Source organism: Mustela erminea, chromosome 9, assembly GCF_009829155.1.
Source record: "Mustela erminea isolate mMusErm1 chromosome 9, mMusErm1.Pri, whole genome shotgun sequence".
Classification (NCBI taxonomy): Eukaryota; Metazoa; Chordata; class Mammalia; order Carnivora; family Mustelidae; genus Mustela; species Mustela erminea.
In genome coordinates, this window is record NC_045622.1 from 66,626,993 (window position 1) to 66,652,516 (window position 25,524).

The window sequence follows — 25,524 nt, forward strand, 5'->3', positions numbered from 1 at the left end:
ATGTAACTCTTTGGCTTACTATTTAGGTGTTTGTTGAAAGTTCTGAGACTTTGGATTACCAGATGGCCTTTACAGACTCTCATTTGTGGAAACTCCTGGATCGTCATGCAAATACGATCAGATTATTTGTTTTGTTACCTGAACAGTCCCCAGGATCTTATTCCAAAAGGACAGCATGCCAGAAAGCTGGGGGCGATTCTGGTAATGTGGAAGATGACTGTGAAAGAGTTAAAGGACCTGTGGGGAGCCTAAAGTCTGTGGAAGCTATTCTAGAAGAAAGCACTGAAAAACTCAAAAGCTTGTCGCTACAGCAGCAGCAAGATGGAGATAATGGGGACAGCAGCAAAAGTACTGAGACAAGTGACTTTGAAAACATAGAATCACCTCTCAATGAGAGGGACTCTTCAGCATCAGTGGACAATAGAGAACTTGAACAGCACATTCAGACTTCTGATCCTGAAAATTTTCAGTCTGAAGAACGGTCAGACTCAGATGTGAATAATGACAGGAGTACAAGTTCAGTGGACAGTGACATTCTTAGCTCCAGTCATAGCAGTGACACTTTGTGCAATGCAGATAATGCTCAGATTCCTTTGGCTAATGGACTTGACTCTCATAGCATCACGAGTAGTAGAAGAACTAAAGCAAATGAAGGGAAAAAAGAGACATGGGACACAGCAGAAGAAGACTCTGGAACTGATAGTGAATACGATGAGAGTGGCAAGAGCAGGGGAGAAATACAGTACATGTATTTCAAAGCAGAACCCTATGCTGCAGACGAAGGTTCTGGGGAAGGACATAAATGTATGTACTTAGAAAGAAAAAGGCTTCTTGAAACAGCACCAATTGTTTTCTCAGTTTATTTAAATTTTTGTTAAAAGAATCAGCTAAGAGGTACTTTGTTCTAAGACCACCCGTAACTTCCTGGATTATAAAAATGTCCTCAGTTGCCTTTGCTTTCATTTTAGATGCAGTTATAGTAGCAAGTGTTCTTGGACTTCTGCAACACATCAGACCTGTGACAGCAGTGATGTCACAGCTTTGGGGATGATAAAGTGAAAAAGAGAAAAGTATTAAGAATTTTTTAAAGGAAAGAATTATAGAAGTACTAAGTAAAAAGTTAAAGAATAGCTTAAAAAGTAAATAATAATACCAAAAAGAAAAAGAAAGGGCCAGACACTAGAAAATTTGATTCACAGCGCAGGAAAATTTTTTATTTGTGCATTCTCTCTCTTTTCTTTATCCTGCAATGCAGATAACTCCCTTCCAACACCCCCTAAATAGTCCGTAATTAACTGGGAAAGTCAGGAAAGGGAAAGGGGCTTTTTTTTTTTAAGTTGATACTTTGGGGAAAAAAAAGTTGATACTATGAAGTAAGCTCTAGGCAGAGTATAAACTAGAAATTCTCAATTGTATAATCACAAAAAGATTAAAGAGATCTGTCAGTTTGGGCTTTGAGAGAGGCAACAACAACAAAAACACCAGCATTGAAATAAAACAACTTTTATAAAACATCAGACTACAAACAACCAGAGAATTAGCAGGACCACCAGGTTCAATATACAGAATTTTTCTTTAGGTTTATTATAAGGGATAGCTCAAAAAAGCTAAATACTTTGCATTAGTCTTTAACAATGCAGACATTAATATTACCCCTTATATTTTTATATTTTAGTTTTCAAAATACTTGTTCTCACTTGAAGCTTGTTTGAGATTAATAAAGCAAATATTGATATTCTCATTTGACTGATAAGAAAACTGAAGTTCATAGAGAATGAATGACTTGCCCCAAAGTACATGTATAGCTAGTTAGTAGCAGAACCATTACTAGAATTTAAGTCTGAATTGAATACCTTTGCTCCTTTACCTCTGTGACAGTGGGAGCAGAGTCCCCCTCTTTATCCATCTGTTGATCCACCCACCCAATTAATATTCCTGGATCCGTTCAAGATGCCAATCCCTGTGTAGATTTTAGAAGTAAGGATGACAAAGATAAAGCCTTATGTCTCATCTGATGGGAGAAGACACAAACAACCAGTATGAAAGTTAAGTGCTATGATGCTGATTAGTCTCAAAATTTAGTCTTTTAAAAAAGTGGTAGAAATTATGGAATTAGTTGTAAAAATGCATAAATTGTGTTTTTAACTAGTTCCAAGTAATAACAAAGCCATGTGACATCCATATAGATATCTTGCAGAAACTCAAGTGGGAAAATATGGATTGGTGAGCCACATTGGAGACAGAAACTCTGTACCTAATGCTTTAACGTCCTGTGGAGTTTTTACTTCATAAGGCTCACTAACTTACTTTATTTCATTTAGTTCTCTACAACTGTGTGAAATCAATAATGTTAGACACTTTCACTGATGAAGAAGCTGGCTCAGACTGGCTAAAATAATTTGCCAGAGGTCACACAGCTAGTGGGTCTCATTGCTGGGATCAAACTCATGTATTCTGACTGTAAGCCTGGTATGCATTCCTCTACCTCATAGCTATTACCACTGCCCCTTACTTTCCTCATATCGTGGTAAAGGAAGAATAGCTAGTGGCTACTGACTTGGTTTCTTACCACCCTCAACCCTTCTAGGGTACTGGAAAAATGTGAAGTAGCTCCTCTTTAGGAAAAGGTTAGAAATTTCTTTTAAGTGGTTTGTTTTATAACGATGTGCTGGATATTTGACTGCATGAGACTCTCAACCTTAAGAATTTAATGGTAATACTTAGAATGACAGTCTGAGGAGTCTCGTTCCACCTTTTTGGAAATTTGCAGTGGACTAATTTGCTAGCATTTATTGAAATAGTAAACACGATCAAGAGAACCCATTTCCTACGGTTTATTTTACCTTTCAGAAGCCATGCAGAAGGCTTGTTTGTCTTTGAAAAGAAAAGGTGAAAACCATGGAAACTGGCATAGAAGGAGAAGAGTGGGGATGTTAGCCAGCAGCCAGGTGTTTCAGGAGTCTGTACTAAGTAAGGCTGGTTCATCACAGTTCCTCAGTGATGTGAACGTGGGTGTCTGGGTAACGTGGATAATGAATATAATACGGATTCTGCAGAGGGATGAAATGGCAAGGCATCCTAGACAAAGGAAGAACTTGATACCTGAAGAATAACATTCTGTGTGTAGTATAGACAATTGATTTAGGCAATAACTGAAACACACTTAATCTATTGTAATCCAGGAATTGTTTCAGGGAGTAATTATAGACCTTTCTTGGAAAATCCTGTTCCACCATGACCTAGTTGCGGTCTGCAGGCATTCAGGTATAGACAGGGAGTTCAAAGTCATAAAAGTGGCACTGCATTTGCACTGAAAAGTTCTTTGTACAATTTTGGTTACTGCCTCATTCAAGAAATACATTTAAAAAAAGAAATACATAAAAAGAAAAAACTTAAAGCTATTTTGAGGTTGCACTGTGAAGAGACTGAACTCTTCTGTTTGAAGAGGTAAATGGGAAAAATGGTATGATGGTAATCTCTAAATTATAATTATAGCCAATCAGTGAAGCCATCAATTTTGGCCAGGGCTATGTTAAGCATTTTACATATACTGACCCCAAAACACATGAGGTTATAAAGACTCTTGTCTCCATTTTATAGAGATAACTGAAGTATAAAGAAGTTAAATCAGAGTCACAAATCTGATGTAGGAGGAGGCAGAAATTCATTCAGACCAGGCTGTCTCACTGCGGAACCACTTGGTCCTAATCACCATATTGGACTGTATCTGTAACCAGTGAACACTTGTGTCTTCCCGTGATACATTACAAGTTATCACAGAAACCGAAATGGCAGTAGTAGCTGCTTATTTGAGCATTTGTCATAACAGCAGTGAGACTGGTGTAATGATCCCATGAGAAAACTGAGGCTCAGAGACATTGGATGACTTACTGATAGCCATTTATTAGGCAACAGTAGCAAAGCTGAAATCTACTCATTGGTTTCTGATTTCTAGTCAACTAATTTTTTCATTATATGCTTCTTAAGAAATGTTGCACCTGCTGGGTAGTATAAATAGAGGCTTATTAGCCAAAAGCTGGATTATTAACCTTCAGGGGCACTCCTTAAAGTTTAGAAATGGACGTTTTAAAAAAATTAAATGCTGCCTGAAAAAGTGTATATTACAAAAAAGTTCATCGCCGTGTTTCTATTATAATTCATACTTGCCACCTTTTCTATGGTGGAGCTGAATCTTATAACCAGGAAAACAGTAAATGAACATTAATTTATTCAATAAAGTCCACTCAAAATGCATCAACCCAAAAGTTGAGATGACCTAAGAACATAAGCCAGGCTTGTTTTAGGGTCTCATCCTTGACTAGTGATGTAAGTTTCATAAAAACCAAAGCCTACCCTAGAGAGAGGCTTAAGAGTTTATGGCTCTAGAGGACCCAGGGCCCCACGGCAGCATGTAGCTTGTGTATTCTGTACTGCCTATTGTAAGAGACAGAGAAAAATGAGTGAAGTTGTTGCTCTTTTAATATGAAGACCAGAGTAAATAGAAATATTCCAGAAGTATGCTAATGAATGGCTTATAAAGGACAAAAGAGTAATAAGCATTAGGAAAAAAATAAAGCTCACCAAAAATAATCTTACTGCATTGCCAAGAGAGCTTTTATGGAAATTTGGAAGAGGTGGGAGTTTCTGATCCATTTAGATACTCTTCCTATTACAGTCCAACCACATGATAAACAGACATCTACGTATGCTAGTCTTGACATTTTTATTCTAGTAGAAATCCCAAAACTAGATTTACTAACAATTTCTGAAGCAATTACTAGATAACTGGCACTGTGCTAAGAGCATGATAAACCTGTGACCTCTTTGAATTCCCACTGCATTCCCATGAGGTAGGTGCTGTTCTCTCCATTGTTTAAATGAAGAAGTGGATGTATGGAGCCTGGGGGCTTGCTCCCAGACGTCACAGAGCTAATTAGGAAGGAGAAGAAAAGCAGGTGTGGACCCCAGCCAGAGCCACATTATTACTGTGTAGAACTAGAGATGTTATGTAATTGAAAAATTCCTGGAAGCTTGGTTTGGAATTCAGCAGCTTAAATAAACAAACAAGAACTGAAATATCTCTGAACATTCAAAGCTGTTGGATTCTACCTATCATATGCTCAGTGTCCATGTTTTTTGTCCATTCAATGTTGTGTATGAGCTAAAAGTCAGATAACTAAAAGGGGGTACTTTTTTCCTGCTTACAGTAAAATAAAAAGCAAATGATTTGTTTTATTTATATTCTAAGAGGTTTCTTTTACATTTTTGTTTCTGTTTTGTTTTGGTTTTTTTGTACTTAGGGTTGATGGTGCATGTTGATAAAAGAATTACTCTGGCCGCTTTCAAACAACATTTAGAGCCCTTTGTTGGAGTTTTGTCCTCTCACTTCAAGGTCTTTCGAGTGTATGCCAGCAATCAAGAGTTTGAGAGCGTCCGACTGAATGAGACACTTTCATCATTTTCAGATGACAATAAGGTTGATTAAAATAATTTTGAATAATTAGAGTCTGTTTTAAATGATAGATTTTAGAACATCTTGCCCTATTTTCAAGTAAGGTGAAATAGATAACCCTAAAGGGTCATTTTATTTTTATGTTTAGTGGTTATTTGTTTTTGTTGTTGTTGTTTTTCTTCATTCATCTAACAAACATTTGTTAAATGTTAACTGTGTGTCAGTTACTGTTCTAGGTGCTGGGAATCAGAGGTAAAAGATATACCTGTTCTCAAAGAGTCAATAATCTAGAGAATTTTTGAAGACCAAACTAAACAATGTGGGGAGAATGGGTTGCTTATTCTGCTGAGATAATACATCTAAAAAATGTTCTACTTTATAGATTACAATTAGACTGGGGAGAGCACTTAAAAAAGGAGAATACAGAGTTAAAGTCTACCAGCTTCTGGTCAATGAGCAAGAGGTAAGTAATACCCTTCAGGACAATGTAAGATCACTTTTGGTATTTAACAAAAACATACAGTGCAGAGATTTTATGACAAGTCATTTCTTTTTATCTCTTTAAAGCAGAGGCCAGTGCACTATTTCCAGAAAATATTTCAGTTGTGCAGGCCATACTGCCTCTGTTGCAGCTACTCGTTCCTGCCACTGTAGTACAAAAGCAGATACAGACAATACATAAACCAGTGGGACTAGCTATGTCCCAGTAAAATTTAATTTATAAACATAGGCAGCAGATGAAGCGGCTCTCAGGCGATTTTTGTTTTTTTGTTTTTGTTTTTTGTTTTTTGTTTTTTTGCCATCCCTCTGCTTTAAAGCTATTAAAAATGCTGGAGTGAAGCAAAAATTTCCTGCTTTTAAAAGGGGATTTGTTTGTGCTTGTTTTCTGCAAATAATCATGTAGTACAGGAGTACGAAGTACAGGACAACAGTTGATCTGTGGAGCCCTCGTACAGGACTTTGGTTCAGAGAGTTGTTTTAGTATTTAGCAAGCTTTGACCTAGCAGCATTTACCATATACTCGCAGATATTAACTTAATTCTCACCAATTAGTTGTGATATGAGCAGTATTTATTATTCCCATTTTATAGATAAAGAAACTTAGGTACAAAGAAATTATGCCATTTACCCAAGGTCATACAACAGATGCCAAGCTATGGCAAATACCCTGAAGAAAGAGGCAAAAATCCCTGGTTTTCAGGATGTTTATAATATCTGACCAGGGACCTAGATAAGGGTGAAAACCAAACAACAAATGTAATAGTGGCCCTACCTCCCCATCCACAGGGGATATGTCCCAAGGTCCGTCCCTCTGTGGATGCCTGAAACCACGGATAGTACCACACCCTACATACACTATGCTTTTACCTAGACATGCACACGTTGATAAAGTTTAATTTACAAATTAGGCACAGTAAGAGATTAACAATTACCAATAATTAAATAGTACAGTTTTAACAGTATGCTGTTATAAAAGGTATGTGAATGTGGTCTCTCAAAATATCTTACTGTGCTGTGTTTTCCCTTCTTGTGGTGATACAAAATGATAACATGCCTGTGTGGTGAGGTGCAGTGATGGTGCATGACATAGGCATTGTGACTATTACAGTGTAGCATTAGGCTGTTAGGGACCTTCTGACGAACTGTCAGGAGAAGGATCATTTGCTTCCAGACCCCATTTGGCTACAAGTAACTGGAAAGGCAGAACAGGAAACCATGGATAAAGAGGGACTACTGGAAGGGGATAAACTTTTCCTAAAATGCCTTCATTTGTTCAACAGATATCTTATTGAGCATCTATCATATCTCTTCTGTGTGAATGTTTCTTCCAAGTTTGGAGTTTGCAGAGATAGTGTCCCTTCTGAGACAATGAGTAAATATATTTGGGGAATTACTATACATTTCCCTCATTTTAGTCCATAAAAGTGATTCTTTCTACTTTCAAAATTGTGATCATTTTGTTATAAGAAGAGAAATAGGACTATCATTTAATCTTGATAATGACTCTGTTAGGGAGACACTGTCCCCAGTGTACAGATGAAAAAATGGAGGCACAGAAATGTTAAGTAAATTTGCTCAAGATAGCAGAGTTAGTAAGTACTGATGGCAGATTTGAACCTAGGAAGATAGATTGCTAAACTCGGGCCTGTAATTGTCACACAATAAAGTGCAAATAAAACGTCTCGTATATTCCTATTCTAATGTGTAATTCAGTTCTCTGATGATGTTTATATTCCTAGCCATGCAAGTTTCTGCTAGATGCTGTGTTTGCTAAAGGAATGACTGTACGGCAATCAAAAGAGGAATTAATTCCTCAACTCAGGGAGCAGTGTGGTTTAGAGCTCAGTATTGACAGGTAAAGTAAAATTACATTGTCATCAACAATTGGAAGGAAGACTATGTGGTCAGTTGATATGGATTGGTATAATTTTCTAAAACTAGAATTAAAAATTCCTATACTATCCAGAATTTTAATAGTCAAATTAATTTTTAATAGAACTAAACAAAACTATTAGAATTTCTTTGAACTTCCTCTGTAGACCCTAAATTTGAAGTTTGAGGAACATGTCATTATATTTTCCCCAGATTTTAATGAAGAACTACTTGACTTTTATATTTAAACATAGTTCATTTTTCCTTGATAACAGATTCATGTCATTTTTTTAAGAATCTCAAAATATAATAGTTTAAAATGTCTTATCACATTTGTAGATTTCGTCTAAGGAAAAAAACATGGAAGAATCCTGGCACTGTCTTTTTGGATTACCATATTTATGAAGAAGATATTAACATCTCCAGCAACTGGGAGGTTTTCCTTGAAGTTCTTGATGGTATTATCCATGTTTTTCTGGGGAAATATCAGTTAGAAATGCTCTGGAACTAATAGAAGCCTATATATATATTTTTTTTTTATCACATACCATGTTTCCTTCTGTTTCTAGTCTGGGTTCCACTTACCTTTTAAATATTTATTTTCTGTAATTTTGAGAATATTAATTTCTCCTTACAGGGAACTTAAAGTTTCAAAGTTGCATTGTACCAGAGACAGTATGGTTTAAACAATAGAAATTTATTGTTTCAGAGTTCTGGAGGCTGAAGGGCTGAGATCAAGGTGTCAGTAGGGTTGTTTCCTTCTGAGAGCTGTGAGGGAAAATTTGTTCCGTGTCCCTCTCCTAGCTTCTCGTGGTTGGTTGGCAGTCTTTGGTATTTGTTGGCTTGTAAATGCATCTCCTGATCTGTGCTTTCATCTGCACATGATGTCCTCCCCGTGAGCTTATGTGTCTGTTTCCAAATTTCCCCATATTATAAGGACACTGGTCATGCTGGATTAGGGCCCACCCTAATGACCTTATTTTAGCTTGATTACCACTATAACAACCCTATCTCCAAAGTTGGTCTGAAGTACTAGGGTATAGGACTTCAAATCTCTCTTTGAAGAGACACCATTTTGACCTATAACAGTAACATAGAAGAGGTCTTGTGTTTTTCACACATCCTGGTTTTAATGCTCAGCATTGGAACATTTAAAGTACTGTTTCTCGGGAGGAGGTAATGAGAGAAAAGTTGACTTTGGGGAGATCATATCAAGGCAACAGCTAGTTATGTTCTTTGGTGACTGCTATTGCCTAGAAAGACTTTTATTTACCTTTTTTTTTTCTCCATAAAAATTAACATTCACATATAAGATTGTGATAGTTTTCAGACTGTTCAATAATACTAACACCTCACCTATTTCAGGATATTTTGGGTCCAGGTTGTTTGAAATATCAGTTGTTAAAGCTGTGATTATTTGACGAGTTAATGGGAGAGATAAGGAACAACTAGGATACTGTCTACCATGCTGTGTAGGCAGGTGCTCCAGACTGTGAGTCCTTCTCTGAGCGTCTGGAGCCTTAGAGAATAGTCACTTGGTCTGGGTAGGCCAGGAAGAGATTATGAAGGACATAGAAGTTCCCCTTGTTAGGAAGAATTGAGATGGATTTATTGCGAGATCTTACTGGATGGTGGGTGCCTGCATCAGTATCATTTCAATACATATTTTAGTATCAAAACAGTTGAGGAAGAAATAAACCATATGATTAAATCTAAGAAACATGTATTGACCTGTAAATAGCCAGACACTGCTAATGTCTGTGCTGCAAAAATGAATTCAAGAACCAGTTATTGTCCTTCAGATGCATAGTCTGTAAGAGAACCAGAACTGCAAACCTGTAATTCCAAAATCATAGGTACTAAGGACCAAATCAGTAGTTTGCTCTTGTGTACACCAGAGAAAGGAGACAATTGAGCTGGGTTTTGAAGAATCAGTAAGTTTTGAATAGATGAAAAGAGGGATTAATGATAGCCTGAGGGAAGAAAGAAGATAAAGTGAAGATGATTTGTGAGGGTAGTAGCCAATATAGAGGCAAAGATTGGCAACCTGGAGAAGAGAGTCGTTGGTAGAGCAGTGTCCAGCAGGACTCAGGAGGGAGAATTCAGATTCCTGGTGGAAGGAAAGCTTGCAAAAGAGTAAGGAGTTCTCCTCAGAGACTGGAGGGAGAGAGGAAGTACTTTATTCTCAAAAACTCCTCGGGGTAATTGGGTTCTTTTATGTCCACTAAGCATAACACTTGAAGTAAATCTTTTTGTGTAGTCAGGCAATACAGAAAAAGTCCAAGTATGAACCTCTAGAGAAAAGAGAAAGATGACGTAATCTTGTATCTTCATAGGGGTGGAGAAGATGAAATCCATGTCACAGCTTGCAGTTCTGTCAAGAAGGTGGAGACCTTCAGAAATGAAGCTGGATCCCTTCCAGGAGGTTGTGTTGGAAAGCAGTAGTGTTGATGAGCTGCGAGAGAAGGTAAGTTCATTTTAAACAAATTGGAGTAACATGTGTTTTTCTCTGTGTTGCTTAAGAGAAGGCCTAGGAAGTGAGTGCCAGATACTAACGTGGCAACTTTTGTCTCTTTCGTACCTTGTGACACTTTGTCACACACTCACCTTATTTCTTCAGGCTCTTGGTACATTGAAAAATTACACTGGCTTTTGGCCATCCAGAAGTGGATCTTCACTTTTAGTTACTTAGATCAAATTTGTCCTGAGTAATTAGGATTAGTTAGAAGTTACTAGACTAAATTGCTACATACATTTTAAAAAGCCAAATGATGTGGAACTGAATAAAGAATCCAGATGAAGTCCTCTTTTGCATTATTCATTTTAAAGGTGGAATTCTGTGGCTCTCGGGATTGGGTGAATTATTCATAAGCAGTACTAGGACAGTTAGCATCTTGAGAAAAAAATTTTATTTCCATAATTCACGCCAAACACAAAAAAATAAATATATTAAATTTATATAAAAGTAAAATAAAATGATAAATGTATTAGATGAAAATATTGAAAATATTTTTATATCCTGGAAAGGGAAAGATATTTGTAAGCATAATACCAGAAACTAAAAAAAGAAAAGATCGTATAAAAGCATAAGCCTTCCACACACAGCCTCCTCCCAATTTTTTTTTTAATTTATTTATCTGACAGAGATCACAAGTAGGCAGAGAGGCAGGCAAAGAGAGAGAGGAGGAAGCAGGCTTCCTGCTGAGCAGAGAGCCTGATGCGGGACTCAATCCCAGGACCCTAAGATCATGACCCAAGCCGAAGGCAGAGGCTTAACCCACTGAGCCACCCAGGTGCCCCCTCCCCAATTTTTTTTAAAGAACCCATAAACAAAGATAAACAAGAAAAGGGAAAAATATTAAAACAGATACAAAACGAGATGGTCCGTAATTGTAAGGAGCCGCCACATTAATAAGAAAAAGATGAACAATCTTAATTTTAAAATAGGCAAAGAACTTCATTAGACAATTTGTTGAAGAAGAAATGCAAGTTAAAATAGTAATAGCATTCTTTACCTCTTAAAGTGGTGAAAATTTAGAACATCAAAAATACCTAGAGTCATCAAGGTTTAGGAAAAACAGGCAATATACAACTTGTATATTGTAGTTAAGCTGATATAATTTTTTCAGGCTTTGATTTGGCATTATCAACATTTCAGATGTGCAGTTGCACATCTAAGAATTCAATCTCAAAGAAATAATTGCAGAAGTATGCAAGGATATAATCTTGAAACACTGAAAAGATAAAATTAAATTTAAAAAATATGCAAAGATATTCATGAAGGTATATAGTATAGCATTGTACCTGGGTAAAATTTAAAAACAGACTTGATGTCCATTGGGAGTGAATAAAATAGTATATTAAGCTAATGAAGAGAATGAAGTTACCCTGTATCCTATTTTTAGAGTCTTATAAAATTATTCTATAGAGATGTTTCATAAATATAATTTTATGTATTTTAGAAATATGTGATGTAGTTTATATATGCATAGGAAAGGATCTGGAAGGAATATATTAAATTTGTATTTCTGGGACATGGCATTTGCAGGGTGGAAGGGAGACAACTCCTTCTGCTTTTTGTAATATTTTATATTAAACATTACATCTTGGAAAAAAATCAAGCTATTTCTTTGTTGATTAAACGGTTGATGACTTATTTTAGCAAATTTATTTTTTTAAATGAACTCATAAAGTGTTTCCTTTTACAGCTTTCTGAAATCAGTGGAATTCCTTTGGAAGATATTGAATTTGCCAAGGTAAGGCGCTAAGAATGTTTGCGTTTGGGTACTCGTGCTCAACAAACATGGCTTATGGCATGATTTATTCATTCATTCATTTTTTTTCCCTAGGGTAGAGGAACTTTTCCCTGTGATATTTCTGTCCTTGATATTCATCAGGATTTGGACTGGAATCCTAAAGTTTCTACCCTGAATGTCTGGCCTCTTTATATCTGTGATGATGGTGCAGTCATATTTTATAGGTACATTTACAGTCTATTTGTTATTCCCAGTGATGTAACATTTTTTTGTTGTGCATAGTGTCTTGTTTTCTGTAAATATCTTTACCATGTTTATGATCTAGAGTGGCCCTGATCAGTAGTTAATATAAGAGCCACACATTACATTTTGAATTTTTCCAGTGGCCACACTTAAAAAAGTAAAAAGAAACTGGTGAAATTAATTTTAATAAAATATTTTAACCCACTGTGTCCAAAATATTATCATTACATGCAGTCAGTATAAAAAGTCATTCGTGAGATGTTTTATGCTCTTTTTCTTATAGTAAGTCTTAACAGTAGTGCATGTTACACCTTCAGTAGGTCTCAAGCAATTGGTTGGGACATGTAGCTAGTGGCTATGTAGGAGCCAACGCAGATACAGAGGAAAAAGAATAGTCATGGGAGCCTGAGGCAGCTAGGAGTTCAGATTAGACTTTGTTACTTACCTAGGTCCTCATCTGTAAAATGGTGACAATGATGTCAGCCTTGGAGAACTGTATGAGAACTAGAACTATTGCATTTTAAAAAACTGACATAGTACCTGTTATACATAAGTATTCAATAAGTGATAGCTATTATTACATTAGCAGTAGCATGGAAGTTATTCTGTGCCATTTTTAGAAGTAAGTGCTGTGTTAGTAAACATGTTTGAAATCCAGGACATCTTAGTATGAGATGACTTAACTTTACCAGTGACCCTCAGATTTCATTTTCTCACCAAGGAGCATTATAACATTCAAGCATAAATCAATAAAGGCAGATGGCTGTACTGACCTAATATGTAATTAATATTTTAAACAGGGATAAAACAGAAGAATTAATGGAGTTAACAGATGAGCAAAGAAATGAACTGATGAAAAAAGAAAGTAGTCGACTCCAGAAGACGGGACATCGTGTAACGTACTCACCTCGGAAAGAGAAAGCACTAAAAATATATCTGGATGGAGCACCAAATAAAGATCTGACTCAAGACTGACTCTGCTAGTGTAGCATTTTCCCTGGGGGATTTTTGGTTTTAATTAGATGGTTCACTGCTACTGTGTAGTGCCATTATGGCCGGACATGGTTAGGGGTAACCCAGTGACACCAGCACTGATTGGACTGCCCTTCACCAATCAGAAGCTCAGTGCCCAATGGGCCACTGTTTTGACTTGGAATCATGTTGTGCACTATAGTCAAAAGTACTGTAAAGTGAAAAGGGTTGTGCAAAAGAATAAAAACAAAAAAACAAAAAGCAAAACCTGCTACTAGAAAAGGGGGAAGGGGAATGAGTACACTTCTTTTATTGCGGACAAATGTGCACATAGCCGCTAGTAAAACTAGCCTCAAACAGGATGCTCATAGCTTCATAATAAAAGCTGTGCAAAGGCCATGAATGAATGAATTTTCTGTTTATTTCACTGATACACACATTACCTCATTGACAATTCGGAAGTAAATGCAACGTGTGTTGACCTTTGGAAAGCAGCAAAAACAGGAGCTGAAGAAATTCTTAGAACCAGCCATAACCCAGTAAAGAGAATTGTGAAGTTGTGTTTTTATTTCTTTTCATTTTTTGCAAAGTATTAAGAACATTATTCTGGAGCATCAAAACGTTTCCCGTAGACCGCTCCCAGCAGATAGCAGCTCAAATTGCTGCAATATTGTAATTATAATTGATTGTACTTAAGTTATGGATGTAGAGAATACGTCTCACTCGTTCATTCAGCATGTAAATAAAATTGATACTATTGAGTTACCATAATTGCAGTTCAGCTACTTCCCATGGTTATTCTTTTCACATATCATTCATGATGTACATTTGTGTACATTGAGGAGAATAGCAGTCTATGTAAATGTAATCCTCAGTGAGGTTCCTCAGTGCTGGGTCCCATACGATTGTATTTGCCCTTGTTAATGAGGTTTTTCTGTTCAGTGGCTTCAGTTTTTTTTTTTTTTTCTTTATACATTTATTTTTGAAGATTTACTTCAAGTTTGAATCTTCTAGAACCCTTGTAAGTCCCACTTTAATTTTTGGAGTTGATTTGTAGTTACATGTAGTTTAACTTTGCAGAAGTGTCTTAACATCGTGTTGAAAAAACTTGCTAGTAAGTCAGGTCATGGCACAGGCTGATGCAGTCAACATGATTTCATTGCAAAGTCTATTCGAATTGGCAAGTTTTTGCTTTGCTAAATATGACTTCAATGAACACAATTCTACATAATTTTTGAAAATGCCATCTAATTTATAAAAATCAATAAAAAGGTTTTGGTAAAACTTTTTCATGCCAGATGCTGTTTACAACAATGAACATGCCAATAAAACATTTGTTCATTCTGTTGTGTTATTTTAGTCATTAAACTTTTGTGGATGAAGAATCTGGATTAAGAATAGACTTGTTTTCTTTAACATTTTGTAACATGTACTGAATAATCTCATTTCTGTAAGGTCCCTTTACAGGAAAGCTCTGGGAGATGAAAAGATGTTAATATTTAACTTTGGAGGATCCTGTCAGTATTTCAAAATCAGGTTTTTACCTTATTTCCTTTTAAGAAAGATAGAAAATAGTATTAGCAGATGTTGGCTCTGTAGTTTGAATATAGTAATTGAGAATTCCATAATAACCTTTAAAGTTTCTTGAAATCCACAGGGTGGGGGGAATTTCACTGAAGTACGTTCCAAGTTTGCGTTAGTGGAGTTGGTGTTCTCTGAGGAAAAACTTGGAAGCATTTGTGGTGCATTGTCTTTCAGATCACTTGGATTTTCTGATGTAACACAACAGCCCTTTGACTCTAATACAGGCTTACTTCCTGGCAATATAGGGGTTAATAAATGAAGTTTCTGCCCTTGAGGACCCACTCTCTGTGGAGAAGAGGCTGATTGTTAACAAAATGGGCTTTGGCTTTGGTTTGGTTTTGTGTTCCTTTAAGAGTGGGAAATGGTAAAATTCTCACACCTGCTCCTCTGTCTGTGCCTTCTGCCCTGCTTTTTGTGTTTGTGGTTGCTGCTTCTAATTGCAGGCAGACTACAAATGCCAAGGGTAAAGAAAAATTTAAAGCTTCCTGCTTTTCAGTGCCTGATAAAGTGAGAACGCGGTGTTGCACTTGAACAATTTCAGCAAAGGGGTGGTGAACTTTTCAAACTTGATTTGTGGTGATGGAAATGGTAATTTATGTGAGGGAAGTTAACGTGTGCCCACCTCCCTCAGATTCAGAGAATCCCGTGAGGACCCATCAGCCAAGAGGCAGAGCGCAGACTGTGTGGGGCCAGTGACACAAACCACATGCAATAAATTGTGACCCTGTTCCTCACAGGTCACGCCAAGGTTTTGAAGAGCTTCTACCGTGGGAGAGATGGGTTTGCGTCAGTCAGGCACACCAGGTGAGAACCAAGTACCTACCTATCAGGCAGGTGCTGAAGGTGAGGGGTATGTTCTGGTCAAAGAAAGAAAACCTTGTGCTTTCAGGGCCATGCTGTGTCTAGCTGGTCTGTGCAGAAGTTTGCTAGCTGGAAGTCCACTTGCCAAACTAAGGAAGTGTAACGAAGGGCTAATAATCACGATGAGATAAAAGTAGGGAAGGAGCCCTACACTAGAATATTCGACTGTCTCTTTCAGAATGCATGGAAATTACTTAGAGATTCTGAGAAGATGAGGGCAGTGGGAGGGGGGCTGCGAACCTATGCCACAGCTAGAAAATCGTTGCCAGGCTGCACTGTTAGGAAGGGTGTTGTGTCCTGTCTAGGCCAGGGTAGAGGGAGAGAGTGAAAACTTACAGCGTGGTCTAAGCTAAATGAGTGCACAGAATCAGAGCATTTTTAAATCTGGAAGTGACCTGTGAATGCATGGAATACAATAAAATCGTTCATTCTGGTTCATTCGCTTTCCAGTTGGGAAAATTCTCCCTCTGAATTTTGTCCCTTTGTTTAGCATCAAGACCCCAACCAACTCCTTTGCACTTGTGACTTGCAAATTATAGTCTAAAGTATATGGAATAGGGGATTATCCCTTTTTTTAAGATTTTTATTTTATTTATTTGACATCACAAGTGGGTAAAGAGGCAGGCAGAGAAAGAAGAAGGGAAGCAGGCTCCCTGCTGAGGGCTCCCTCCCTTCGGGGCTCAATCCCAGGACCCTGGGATCATGACCTGAGCTGAAGGCAGAAGCTTTAACCCAGGCGCCCAAGAGGGGATAATCTTAAGTAGCAATTTTTTTTTATTTGTTAAATAAAAACTATTGCATCTAAATTCTTTTTAATTTTTGAAAAACAAGTCAATATTTTGGTCACTAGTCGTCAGAAGCCTTATAAAGCAATTCAAGTCTTAAAAAAGCAAAACTGCAGGACGTATAGTTTTCTGAGGGGCTAGAAAATATTTTCATCAGGTTTGCAAAGCAGTTCAGGACCCAGATAAAGCTTGTGGCCAGTTAAGACCAGACGTACACTTGAGTATCCTCAGTGTTGTTCCTGTGGGGAAGGAGGGTGCTATAGGACCACTTGGTTACATACAGTATTTTCAGAACTTGGCTTTTAGAAACAAGAGTGTGTGAGAACGTGTGATCATTCAGAAAAGAATGCAGCCATCAGAGTGGCCACGCCAGGAGGGCAAAAAAGCATCGGGGAGGAATGCTCTGACCCTTCCCCATGCCAGCACCGACTCTTTCTCACCTTACCAGCTACTCTGCACTGGAGAAGCAGGTCTTCTGACTGGTTAGAGCTGGAGAACTCACCAAACCAAGAATTATTAGTGGACCCTATAGCCTTGCCTCAGAAGTGGGGACCATGCTCCCTCTCTTTGCTACCAGTCTGCCTCTTTCCCCAGTACAGAGGGCATACTTAGTGTTCAGCTTCTTTTATAATGCTTGAGTAACCCGTTTAAGGAGTACCAACTTGTTGAGATACGGCTATGCAGGAGTTCTGTTTCTCGAGTGACTGCCAGCTGTGTGTGGCTGATTCAATTTCCCACCGGAAGTGGGCTGGAGCAGGATGTACCTGCCCACGAATTCCGTGAGGGAGGGACCAAGTTTTCTCTCATGTACCACCGTCTCCTGGCACTTAATAGGTAGGGCCTGACATACAGTAGGAACTCTAAAATTTTTGTGGAATGAAACCATTTTAAGCCTCTCCTCCAAACACCTGTTCAAATTTACCTTACCTTCCAGCCTCTGCGAATTCCTCTGTTTCCTCTCCATACCAGCCCTTCTTCTTGCCTGCCTCCCTCCCTCCCTCTTGCCCCTGGCTCTGAGTGCCCTTTCCTATTCCTTCTGACTACCTCATAAACTCCTGTGAGCTGTGAGAGCTGATCCCCATGCCAGCTCTCCCAAACCACGTGCTCCTCTGACGCTCCCGTAACACCGTTCTGATACCGGGCTCACTGGTTTGTGGCTGCGGAGTTCACTGTGCCTCTCTCAGGAGGCTGTGATGATGCATTCAGGGTAGGGGCCCCATCTGGCTCTCCGTGGCGCCCCCAGAGCCTATCGCAGTACCTGGTTCTGGGTAAAGACTTGCTGAGTAATAAGGATACAGAACGGTCATGATGTACTTTGACGTTGACTAGAGAACAGCTCTGATTTGATCTTAAAATTACCAGTATATCCTGAGCAGACTATACTAGACACTGTTTTTGTTGGGACTTTTGGCTCTATCACCTCATTTTTTAAAATTTAGTTTTTATTTATTTGACAGACGGTGAGAGGGGAACACAAACAGGGGGAGTGGGAGAGGGAGAAGCAGGCTTCCCACTGAGCAGGGAGCCCCATGCAGGGGTCCTGGGATCATGACCTGAGCCAAACGCAATCGCTTATTGACTGAGCCACCCAGCTGCCCTATCACCTCATATTTTTGAGCTTCCATTTTTTTCATCTGTTAAATGAAGAAAATACTCCTAGATTCAATGAAGATTAAATGAGGTAATATAGGTAGACTGCCTACTCGCGCCTGCCACCCAGCTGACCTTAATATATAGTAGTTTTATTATTACAGCCCCTGAAGATCTGTGTTACGGTTCAGAACCACATTTGAATAAAAAGAGTCAGGGGCGCCTGGGTGGCTCAGTCGTTAAGCATCTGCCTTCAGCTCAGGTCAGGATCCCAGGGGCTTGGCCGCAAGCCCTGCATCAGGCTCCCTGCTCAGTGGGGAATCTGCTTCTCCCTCTGCCCCTCCCCCTACTCATGGTCTTTCTCAAATCTTTTTTTTTTTTTAATGAGTCCTATACATTCCATTCTCTCTTTCAGAAGACACTGAAGTATTCACACTCTTAATACTAATCCCTGACAAAAATGGTTAGCATTTCTAAAATATTTTGGTGCTATAACAGGTGTGCTTCACTTGTCTGGAAAATTCACTTATGTGGCAGAGTTTTTTGGTGGGGTTTTTTTTTTTTTAAACAATGCGGTTCATTTCCATTTTATTTTTTCTGGATAAAAGTGTTATTTATTCAAAGTCAAAAGGAAAAAAGACATCCAAGAAACCACAAAGGAGTAGTTTAAGTGATTTATGCTTGATTTTTTAAATGCAACATAGGTGTTTATACATAATTTAAAACTCAAAGAAAGCATGCTTATACAATCATGTGCAATTTTAAAATTTAATAACTCTGGATGAATACATGATGGAAACAGTCCATGGCACCTGAAAATATCATTTACAGAAGAGCATACAGTCCAGTGCTCTCTCAGCTTGGATATTACAACCATATTTCACAGAGCCTTGCTTTGTTCGATTCTCTCCATGTGGTTGGTAACGGTCTTCAGTTGCTGGTAAGTGATTTTGCAAATTTCATTTATAATCCCGGCCCTACCATTACTTAAGTACTGTTTCTGGCAAGTTAACGTATATATTCTGTACCAATCATGTACTTTCCAAGTCACTAACATAACTGCCATAGGGGGACAATGTCAACACCATTCGTTTCTCCGCTGGAATTAATGAGCACCCCCACACCAGGGAGAATGCTATGTCTAACAGTACAAGTTTAATCTTAACAGTGAACTAGGTTGACCTTAATTCCAGATATGCCTCAAAAGAAAAATTCTCATCCATCCTCCTTTCAGAGGGTACTTTAGGTGGCATTGGGCTGGCAAGGAGGGACAGGGAAAGCATGCACATGGTCCCACACCTGGGAGCAATCATGCTCTGGTCTCCACTAGCTGTGTGACTCGGGCAAGCAACCTGATGTCCCTGAGACGCCAAGATGCTGACAGACGGGGAGACCGCCACCCTACCTGCCAGACTGTGGTGAAGGGTCTGAAACTGCTACCCTGGCACAGAGGCAGGAGCCGAGGAACACTGCTGACAGGACAGGGACGCGTGTAACACGGAGTGAGCAGAAAACATCACCCGCAGTAGTGGAAGGCACAGCTTGCCTGTGCCCATGGGAAGAAGTACATGGAAAATTCCTTTGTTACATTTCACCTGGTTTATGTTGGCAAAGCAGGGCACTCTCCTCCACAGGTATGAGAGTCCACATTTCCCCAAAACCCATCACGGGGACATCCACATCCTTTTCCATCCCCTCTCCTCCTCCAATTCTCAAGGTGATGTAGAAAAAAGGAAATGTTCCAGATGCCAGCCGGCAGAGGCCGAGTGGCCCATACTCTGGACCAGTGTAGCAGCCCCCCACCCTCCCGCACACCCCCGTGGTCCCCAGGCACCGGGACTGTGATGGACGGCGCACAGTCCAGGGGGCTGGACAAACGCACAGCTCCTCGTTTTAAGCCAGAGAGAAAATGTACTGGGAAGAGGCCATGGAAAAAAGCCCAGTAAGCCCACACCTAGAGGACACAGCTGGGGAAATAAATTAGCTATTTCTATCGCATGTCTACCTGCGCGCGGAGCAGGCCTCCGTCTAAATCTCCTCTCCTTCCAGCAGCTCAGAGGCAGCCCCGGGCTCCCCGAGCGCCATCTCCATGGACAGGCTCCTCTCCAGGTTCTCCAGCTCCTGGCGCACCTCTTCAATGAAGCTGCCGTCCTGGTACTCGTCGGGGGTCTCCCTGGGCACCAGGCTGTCTCCAGCGTCGGCGTGGCTCCCTGGGAAGGCCGGCTGGCACACGTACACCAGGCTATGGCTGGGGCGACACGGGGGCTGGGCTCAGCTGTGGGGAGAGCTGACTCGGAGCTCTCGACGTTGGGGGGGGCCCACGCCAGAAAACGGGGCCCTGGCTCTGAGCCCGCCTTCGTACCTCCTCTAACGCCTCAACGGAGTCTTCCCTCCCTGTCCACATCTCACCTTAGGAAAGTCTGCTGAGGGAGGGTCACTTTCTGAGGGGCGGCTCCCCCACCTCCCGAAGAGGCCTGTCCGGGAGACTCCTGGGGGCAGGCCCTGGGCACTGCGGGGCCCAAGGGCTTAGGGCCGCACATAGCCCCTCTCAGCCACTGGCCTGCCTGCCAGATCTGCTGCTCCCGTGGGGAGCCGCAGGCCTCGTGAGGCAGGACCAGGGGAGTCCTCTTGTCTGCCCAGCCACCCCAGATTCTGGGGGCTGGTGGGGAGAGTAGCGCCGGCAGGGAGGCCACACGAGATGCTTCATGGTCTCTCAGCAGCTAGGACACTATGAGCGGTGCCCCATTCCTCACTCACCTCTGCCAGCTCTTCTCAGTTTGTCCTTCACTGTGAAGGGCCTGGGCTCCCGCCTCAGCCCCCAGCTCTTCTGCCTCTATACCCCGTCCCTGGGTCACCTACTCATAAGGCTTCAACCGCCATGCAGACAGCTCCAGACCTGTACCCCCAGCCACAGCTTCTCATGAGCCCCAGACGGACAGACAGACAGGACAGCTGGGAGACTCTGCACCTGGATGACCCAAGGACACCGCCACTTAAATCTGTGGGAAACTAAAGCCACATCACCCCTCGGCTCCTGAGATCCCACCGGGTGGCCCCTGCTCTGCTCTTGACCTCCGACGGGGAGGGCAGGCAGGGCCTCACCTGTGGGGCTGGCAGAGAAGGCCGCTGGCACACGGGCATCGGTCCAAAGCTCCATCAGGCTCTAACTCCCAGGTGATGAGGTCCAGAAGCCGGCTGGCGGGGTCATGGCACAACTCACCCTCCACAGGCAGGGGTGTGCACACAGGAAACAGCAGACCTGGGACCAGGGAAGAGTCATCCCTGCGTGCTCAGCAGTGAGCAGGGAGGCACCACGGAAAGTTGCAGAGAAATGGGGGGCAGCCCTGACCTTCCACCTTCAACCACAAAGCGGAGATTAAAACTGAAGGGGTAGAATGGGAAGAAACAATGGCAGGACGGGCTCCAGAGGGCTGGGCCAGTAAGGGAGGACTGCACGGGGACGCAGACTTATGCTGGATTTTAAGGCCAAAGGTCTGGAGAAATTTAGAGCGTAAGAAAGGCCCTCGGGGCTGGGACCTGTGCCAATAAAGGCCTGGGCTGGGCGTGGTGGGAAAGGCTGGGAGCCCTGGAGAGAGAAGGCGGACAGACAGGCTGCAGCTGGCCGAGGCCTTGAAAGGCAGACTGAGGAGTCTAACTGATGAGACAGAACAGAGCGACCCCAGCTGCCAGAGGAGCCCCACTGAGCGCTGACTTTGGGGAACATGGCTGGGACAGCAGGGACCAGGTGGGCTGGGGCTGGCAGAGGCTGAGCTGGGGAGGCAGCTGCAGGAGAGGTTTTCAGAAACACGGCAGGAGGGGAGAGAGCCTGAGCAAGCTCCCCCAGGAGCGGCCAAGAGAATGGAATGGGAATAGAAGGGGCCCATCCTCAGGAAAGAGGATGGAGAGCTGGAGGGGTTGTTCAAATCCCACCCTTTGGGGGTGTTCCTCCTGCCCTGGGATCATGCATCCTGAAGGAAGTTTAAATTTTCTAGAAGTCAACAGGGGACAGAGAGAGAGAGAGAGACATGATGGTTCACTGCAGGTGGGGACCTGCCTCAGGCAGAGGTTCTAGGACCAGGACACATACTGAGTGGGCATCTGGGGGCCCGCCCAGGAGGTGGGACCCCAAAAAGCTGTGTTTGGCATGGATGGGGCCCCAAGAAGCCTGGTATGGTGGAGCCTGGGACAGGGCTTGTCCCATACCCAGTGGAGAGCCCACCCACCTCTCTGGAAGGCACAGCACAGTCCGGGCTGGCAGTCCCTCTGGTTGTCACAGATGGTCCCGTTGCCCCCTTTGGTGGCTGTTTTGGTGCAGTGACCCCAGACGCACAGCTGGTCTCCACAGCACTCACTGTCCCGAGTACAGAGCTGCAGAAAGGTGGGCAAACACTAGCAGGCCGGCTCCTGCACCGGAGAGACCCCGGCCTGCGCCCGCTCCGAGCTCCAGAAGCCTGAATATGCCACCAGGGGAGGCGGTGAAGCATACGCTCTCCTCACACTGGGGTGGCATGGGGGCAACTGAGGGCTTGGTTTGTGGGGCTCTTAGTGGAAGTCACGGAGGCAGAGATGGGAGATGGGCGCGGTCAGAACACTGGAAAAAAGCACCTGAGAGGGACCCTGTATACCTGGGTCTTCCTATGCAACTTGAGATTTTGCATAGGACGCAGTGTGTCCTGCAGACGCCCCCCGCCCCCCGACTGGTGCCTTGTCTCCTTTCTATTCGCTCCCTAGGTCAGGATGGAAGGTGGCTCCCGGCTCACAGATGCAGGTAGCAGCCGGATTTGGGAGCTAACTCAAGGCCCAAGTGTGGAGGCCTTATGGGTGGGGCGGGCCCATGGGTGCCTCCGCTGGGCATCTACACAGCAGCCTGGGACCCCGCAGTGGCGCTAAGACAGGCGTGGGGGACAGACATGGCGCTCAGTGGTGGCGCAGTGGCGCTCAGACATGGCAGGCGTGGGGGACAACGGCAGCTGTCTAATCACAGGTGGCACCGGACAGGGGAGTGAGAAGTCCTGTTTTCCACACTTATGCTATGTTCTTGTCTTCTTCAGGAAAAAGGACAAGAGAGTTGATGAGCCCTTATGGCTTTGTCCAAAACATCTGTTGGGTGGAGGGAGTTTCCGCTTCCCTGGCTTCGTGCTTCCCTGTGAAGTGTCTATTAGGGCTGTACTCTGGCTTCTTCCCAGCCTGCCTTCTGCCTTCCCTGGGCTGTGTGGAAGATCTGGAGGGTGGGAGTGGGACTGCAGTAGTGTCATGGGCTGTATCTCTGGGGATGGGTCTATCCCAGGGGAAGGGACAGGGGTGGGGCTCTGCCTTCCCTCCCTCCCCCTCTCCCTCCATCCTCCATGAGGCAGGCCATGAAGTTAGGGACCATGTGGCAGGGGAGGGTGTCAGTGGGTCTGCAGGTGGCTTCCTAGTCCCTCTAGGAGTTGGCCCCATTGGGCACCATGGAGAGGCCCTTCCCCGCATGGACATGGTTAAGGGCCCCACCGAAGTGTTCTGGAAGCCCCACTGAGAACCATGGGGCTGCTGGCCTTCTCCCCCAAGTCCTCGTCTCTGGGATGCAGCCCAGCCCCCAGAGTCCCTCTGCTGCAGCCGCAGAGGCCTCTGGGCACACTCACGGTCTGCGGGTCCCGGCAGGGCTGGCAGGTGTACTCGAAGCTGGCGAACTGGCAGTACCTGGTGGGCCCGCAGTCCTCGTCAATGACGCACTCCTGAGGAGGGGGAGCGGCGTCATCCGTGGGCGGTGGGGCTGAGCCCACACTGCCCGGGAAGGGCAAAGCCCCTTCTTCCCAGGCCCCACAGGCTCTGGGGGCTCCAGAGGGGCTCCAGAGAGTCTCCAGACTCCCTTCACTCCAGAGCCCAGCTGGCTCCCTCTGCTCAGCTTCCGCACCCTCCCGGCCAGGCGGGGCCCTCACCCACACAGCTTGCAGGGGCGTCTGCGTCTGCCCTCCGGGCTGCCGCCCCAGTTCACACAATGGCATCTGTTGTGCAGCGCCCCTCCGACCACCACCCACCCACACACACATCCAGGGCGGGGAGCACAGAGACGCGGGGCCAGTCTCCAAGCAGAGCAGATGGAGTTCATAAACGCTAATGAGTTCCAGCCCTGGGACGGCTACACAGGAGGAGCGGGAGCCCAGGCTGTTGACCAGGGAGGAAAGGGCCATAGAGGGCTCCCTGGGGCCCCCTCTCCTCCGAGTCTGGGTCCGGGTCTGGGTCTGCCAGGCAAAGGCAGCTGCTGGCTTCGGCAGGGGGGAGGGAGGGAGGGGTGCGGCTGGCATAGGCGCTGTGGCCCAGGTGCCCATCAGGCTGGAGAAAAGGGGGAGAGATGGAGGCCCCGGGAAGGCCTAGTATAGGGAAGAGTCCCCATACCCCACATTAGCCATACCATGTTGGGGGTCCCCTTAGCCTCTCTGAGCCTCCATTTCTAGGTCAGCGACAGGAGAAAGTAATCTCTCCCTGCAGCCTGTTGGGCAGAGTCATGAAATAGATCCCTCCCGCCTCCCTGCCCCCCTGCCCTGGGGCTGCTCCACGGGTCCCTGGTGGTGGGTCTTGTCATGGCCTCAACACGGCAAGGTGAGGCAGCTCAGCGAGAGGGGCCCTTCCCCTCAAAAGGAGGGGTTAATGCTTGTCCTGTTCCCATACCAGCAACCTGAAAATGCTCAGCCAGGGGCAGAGAGAGGCACCTTCAGCCTGACTCCAGAGCCCCATCATGGCTTGAGAAGTCCACGGCGCAGTAAGTAAGCTGTAAGACCATCACGCCCTCTGGACACACTCAAGTCTGCCGGTTCAGCTGGGAGAATCCAGGTCCAGACACTTCTTCCAAAGCAGAAAAGCAAGAGCAAGGGGTACGAGGGAAGGAGGGAGAGCCAGCGGGCACTGAGGAGTTTCTCTGAATCTGGCCCCATCTTTAAGCACTCAGATGTAAACATGAATATGAAGAAGTGCTTGCCCTCAAGAATTTATAACTCAGCTGAAAACAACAACAACAACAAAAAGGCAGTCTAACAGAAAAAGAGACAGAAGACCTGAACAGACAACTTAGGATAATAGAAACCATTCTGCATCTTCACACAGAAAAAGATGTTTAACCTCACAAATAGTTGACAAAATGCGGCTCAAAAGAGCAGGATACCCTGTTTTCATGTAGCGAGGACACCAGTAAAAAAGGCTAATACCATCTGGAGCGGGCAGAGAAGTGCCCCAACCCCAGGATGTCCACATCCTACTCCCGGACCCCGTGGACGTGTCAGGCTACAAGGTAGGGAGAAATTCAGGTCACAGGGGGAAATCGGAATGCTAGTCAGCTGCCCTGATGATAAGGAGAGAATCCTAGTTATCCAGGTGAGCTCAGGGTAACTGCAAGTGGCTCTGAAATTGGGAGGGGGTACAGAAGAGGCAGTGT

General features: G+C 43.3%; 2 protein-coding genes across 9 annotated transcripts in view; one reads left to right on the top strand and one right to left on the bottom strand.

The window, feature by feature from the left end:
• The window catches only part of USP47 (ubiquitin specific peptidase 47), a 110,552-nt gene extending 95,910 nt beyond the window's left edge, over nt 1–14,642 (top strand). For 4 of the 5 annotated variants that reach the window (XM_032360508.1, XM_032360509.1, XM_032360510.1 and 1 more), the window contains 9 exons: nt 27–804; nt 5,301–5,476; nt 5,835–5,915; nt 7,693–7,808; nt 8,165–8,283; nt 10,162–10,292; nt 12,034–12,081; nt 12,175–12,305; nt 13,125–13,299. In XM_032360508.1, the coding sequence (XP_032216399.1) occupies nt 27–804; nt 5,301–5,476; nt 5,835–5,915; nt 7,693–7,808; nt 8,165–8,283; nt 10,162–10,292; nt 12,034–12,081; nt 12,175–12,305; nt 13,125–13,299 (1,755 nt within the window). Of the gene's footprint in view, nt 1–26; nt 805–5,300; nt 5,477–5,834; nt 5,916–7,692; nt 7,809–8,164; nt 8,284–10,161; nt 10,293–12,033; nt 12,082–12,174; nt 12,306–13,124 lie in introns of all 5 variants that reach the window. The other variant, XM_032360507.1, reaches the window with a different exon arrangement.
• A 4,135-nt stretch (nt 14,643–18,777) lies between these two features.
• The window catches only part of DKK3 (dickkopf WNT signaling pathway inhibitor 3), a 46,889-nt gene continuing 40,142 nt past the window's right edge, over nt 18,778–25,524 (bottom strand). For all 4 annotated transcript variants that reach the window (XM_032358081.1, XM_032358079.1, XM_032358080.1 and 1 more), the window contains exons 5-8: nt 23,738–23,830; nt 22,340–22,484; nt 21,219–21,375; nt 18,778–20,364 (exon numbers count right to left, since the gene is read on the bottom strand). In XM_032358081.1, the coding sequence (XP_032213972.1) occupies nt 20,145–20,364; nt 21,219–21,375; nt 22,340–22,484; nt 23,738–23,830 (615 nt within the window). In that variant the 3' untranslated portion in view covers nt 18,778–20,144. The remainder of the gene's footprint in view (nt 20,365–21,218; nt 21,376–22,339; nt 22,485–23,737; nt 23,831–25,524) is intronic.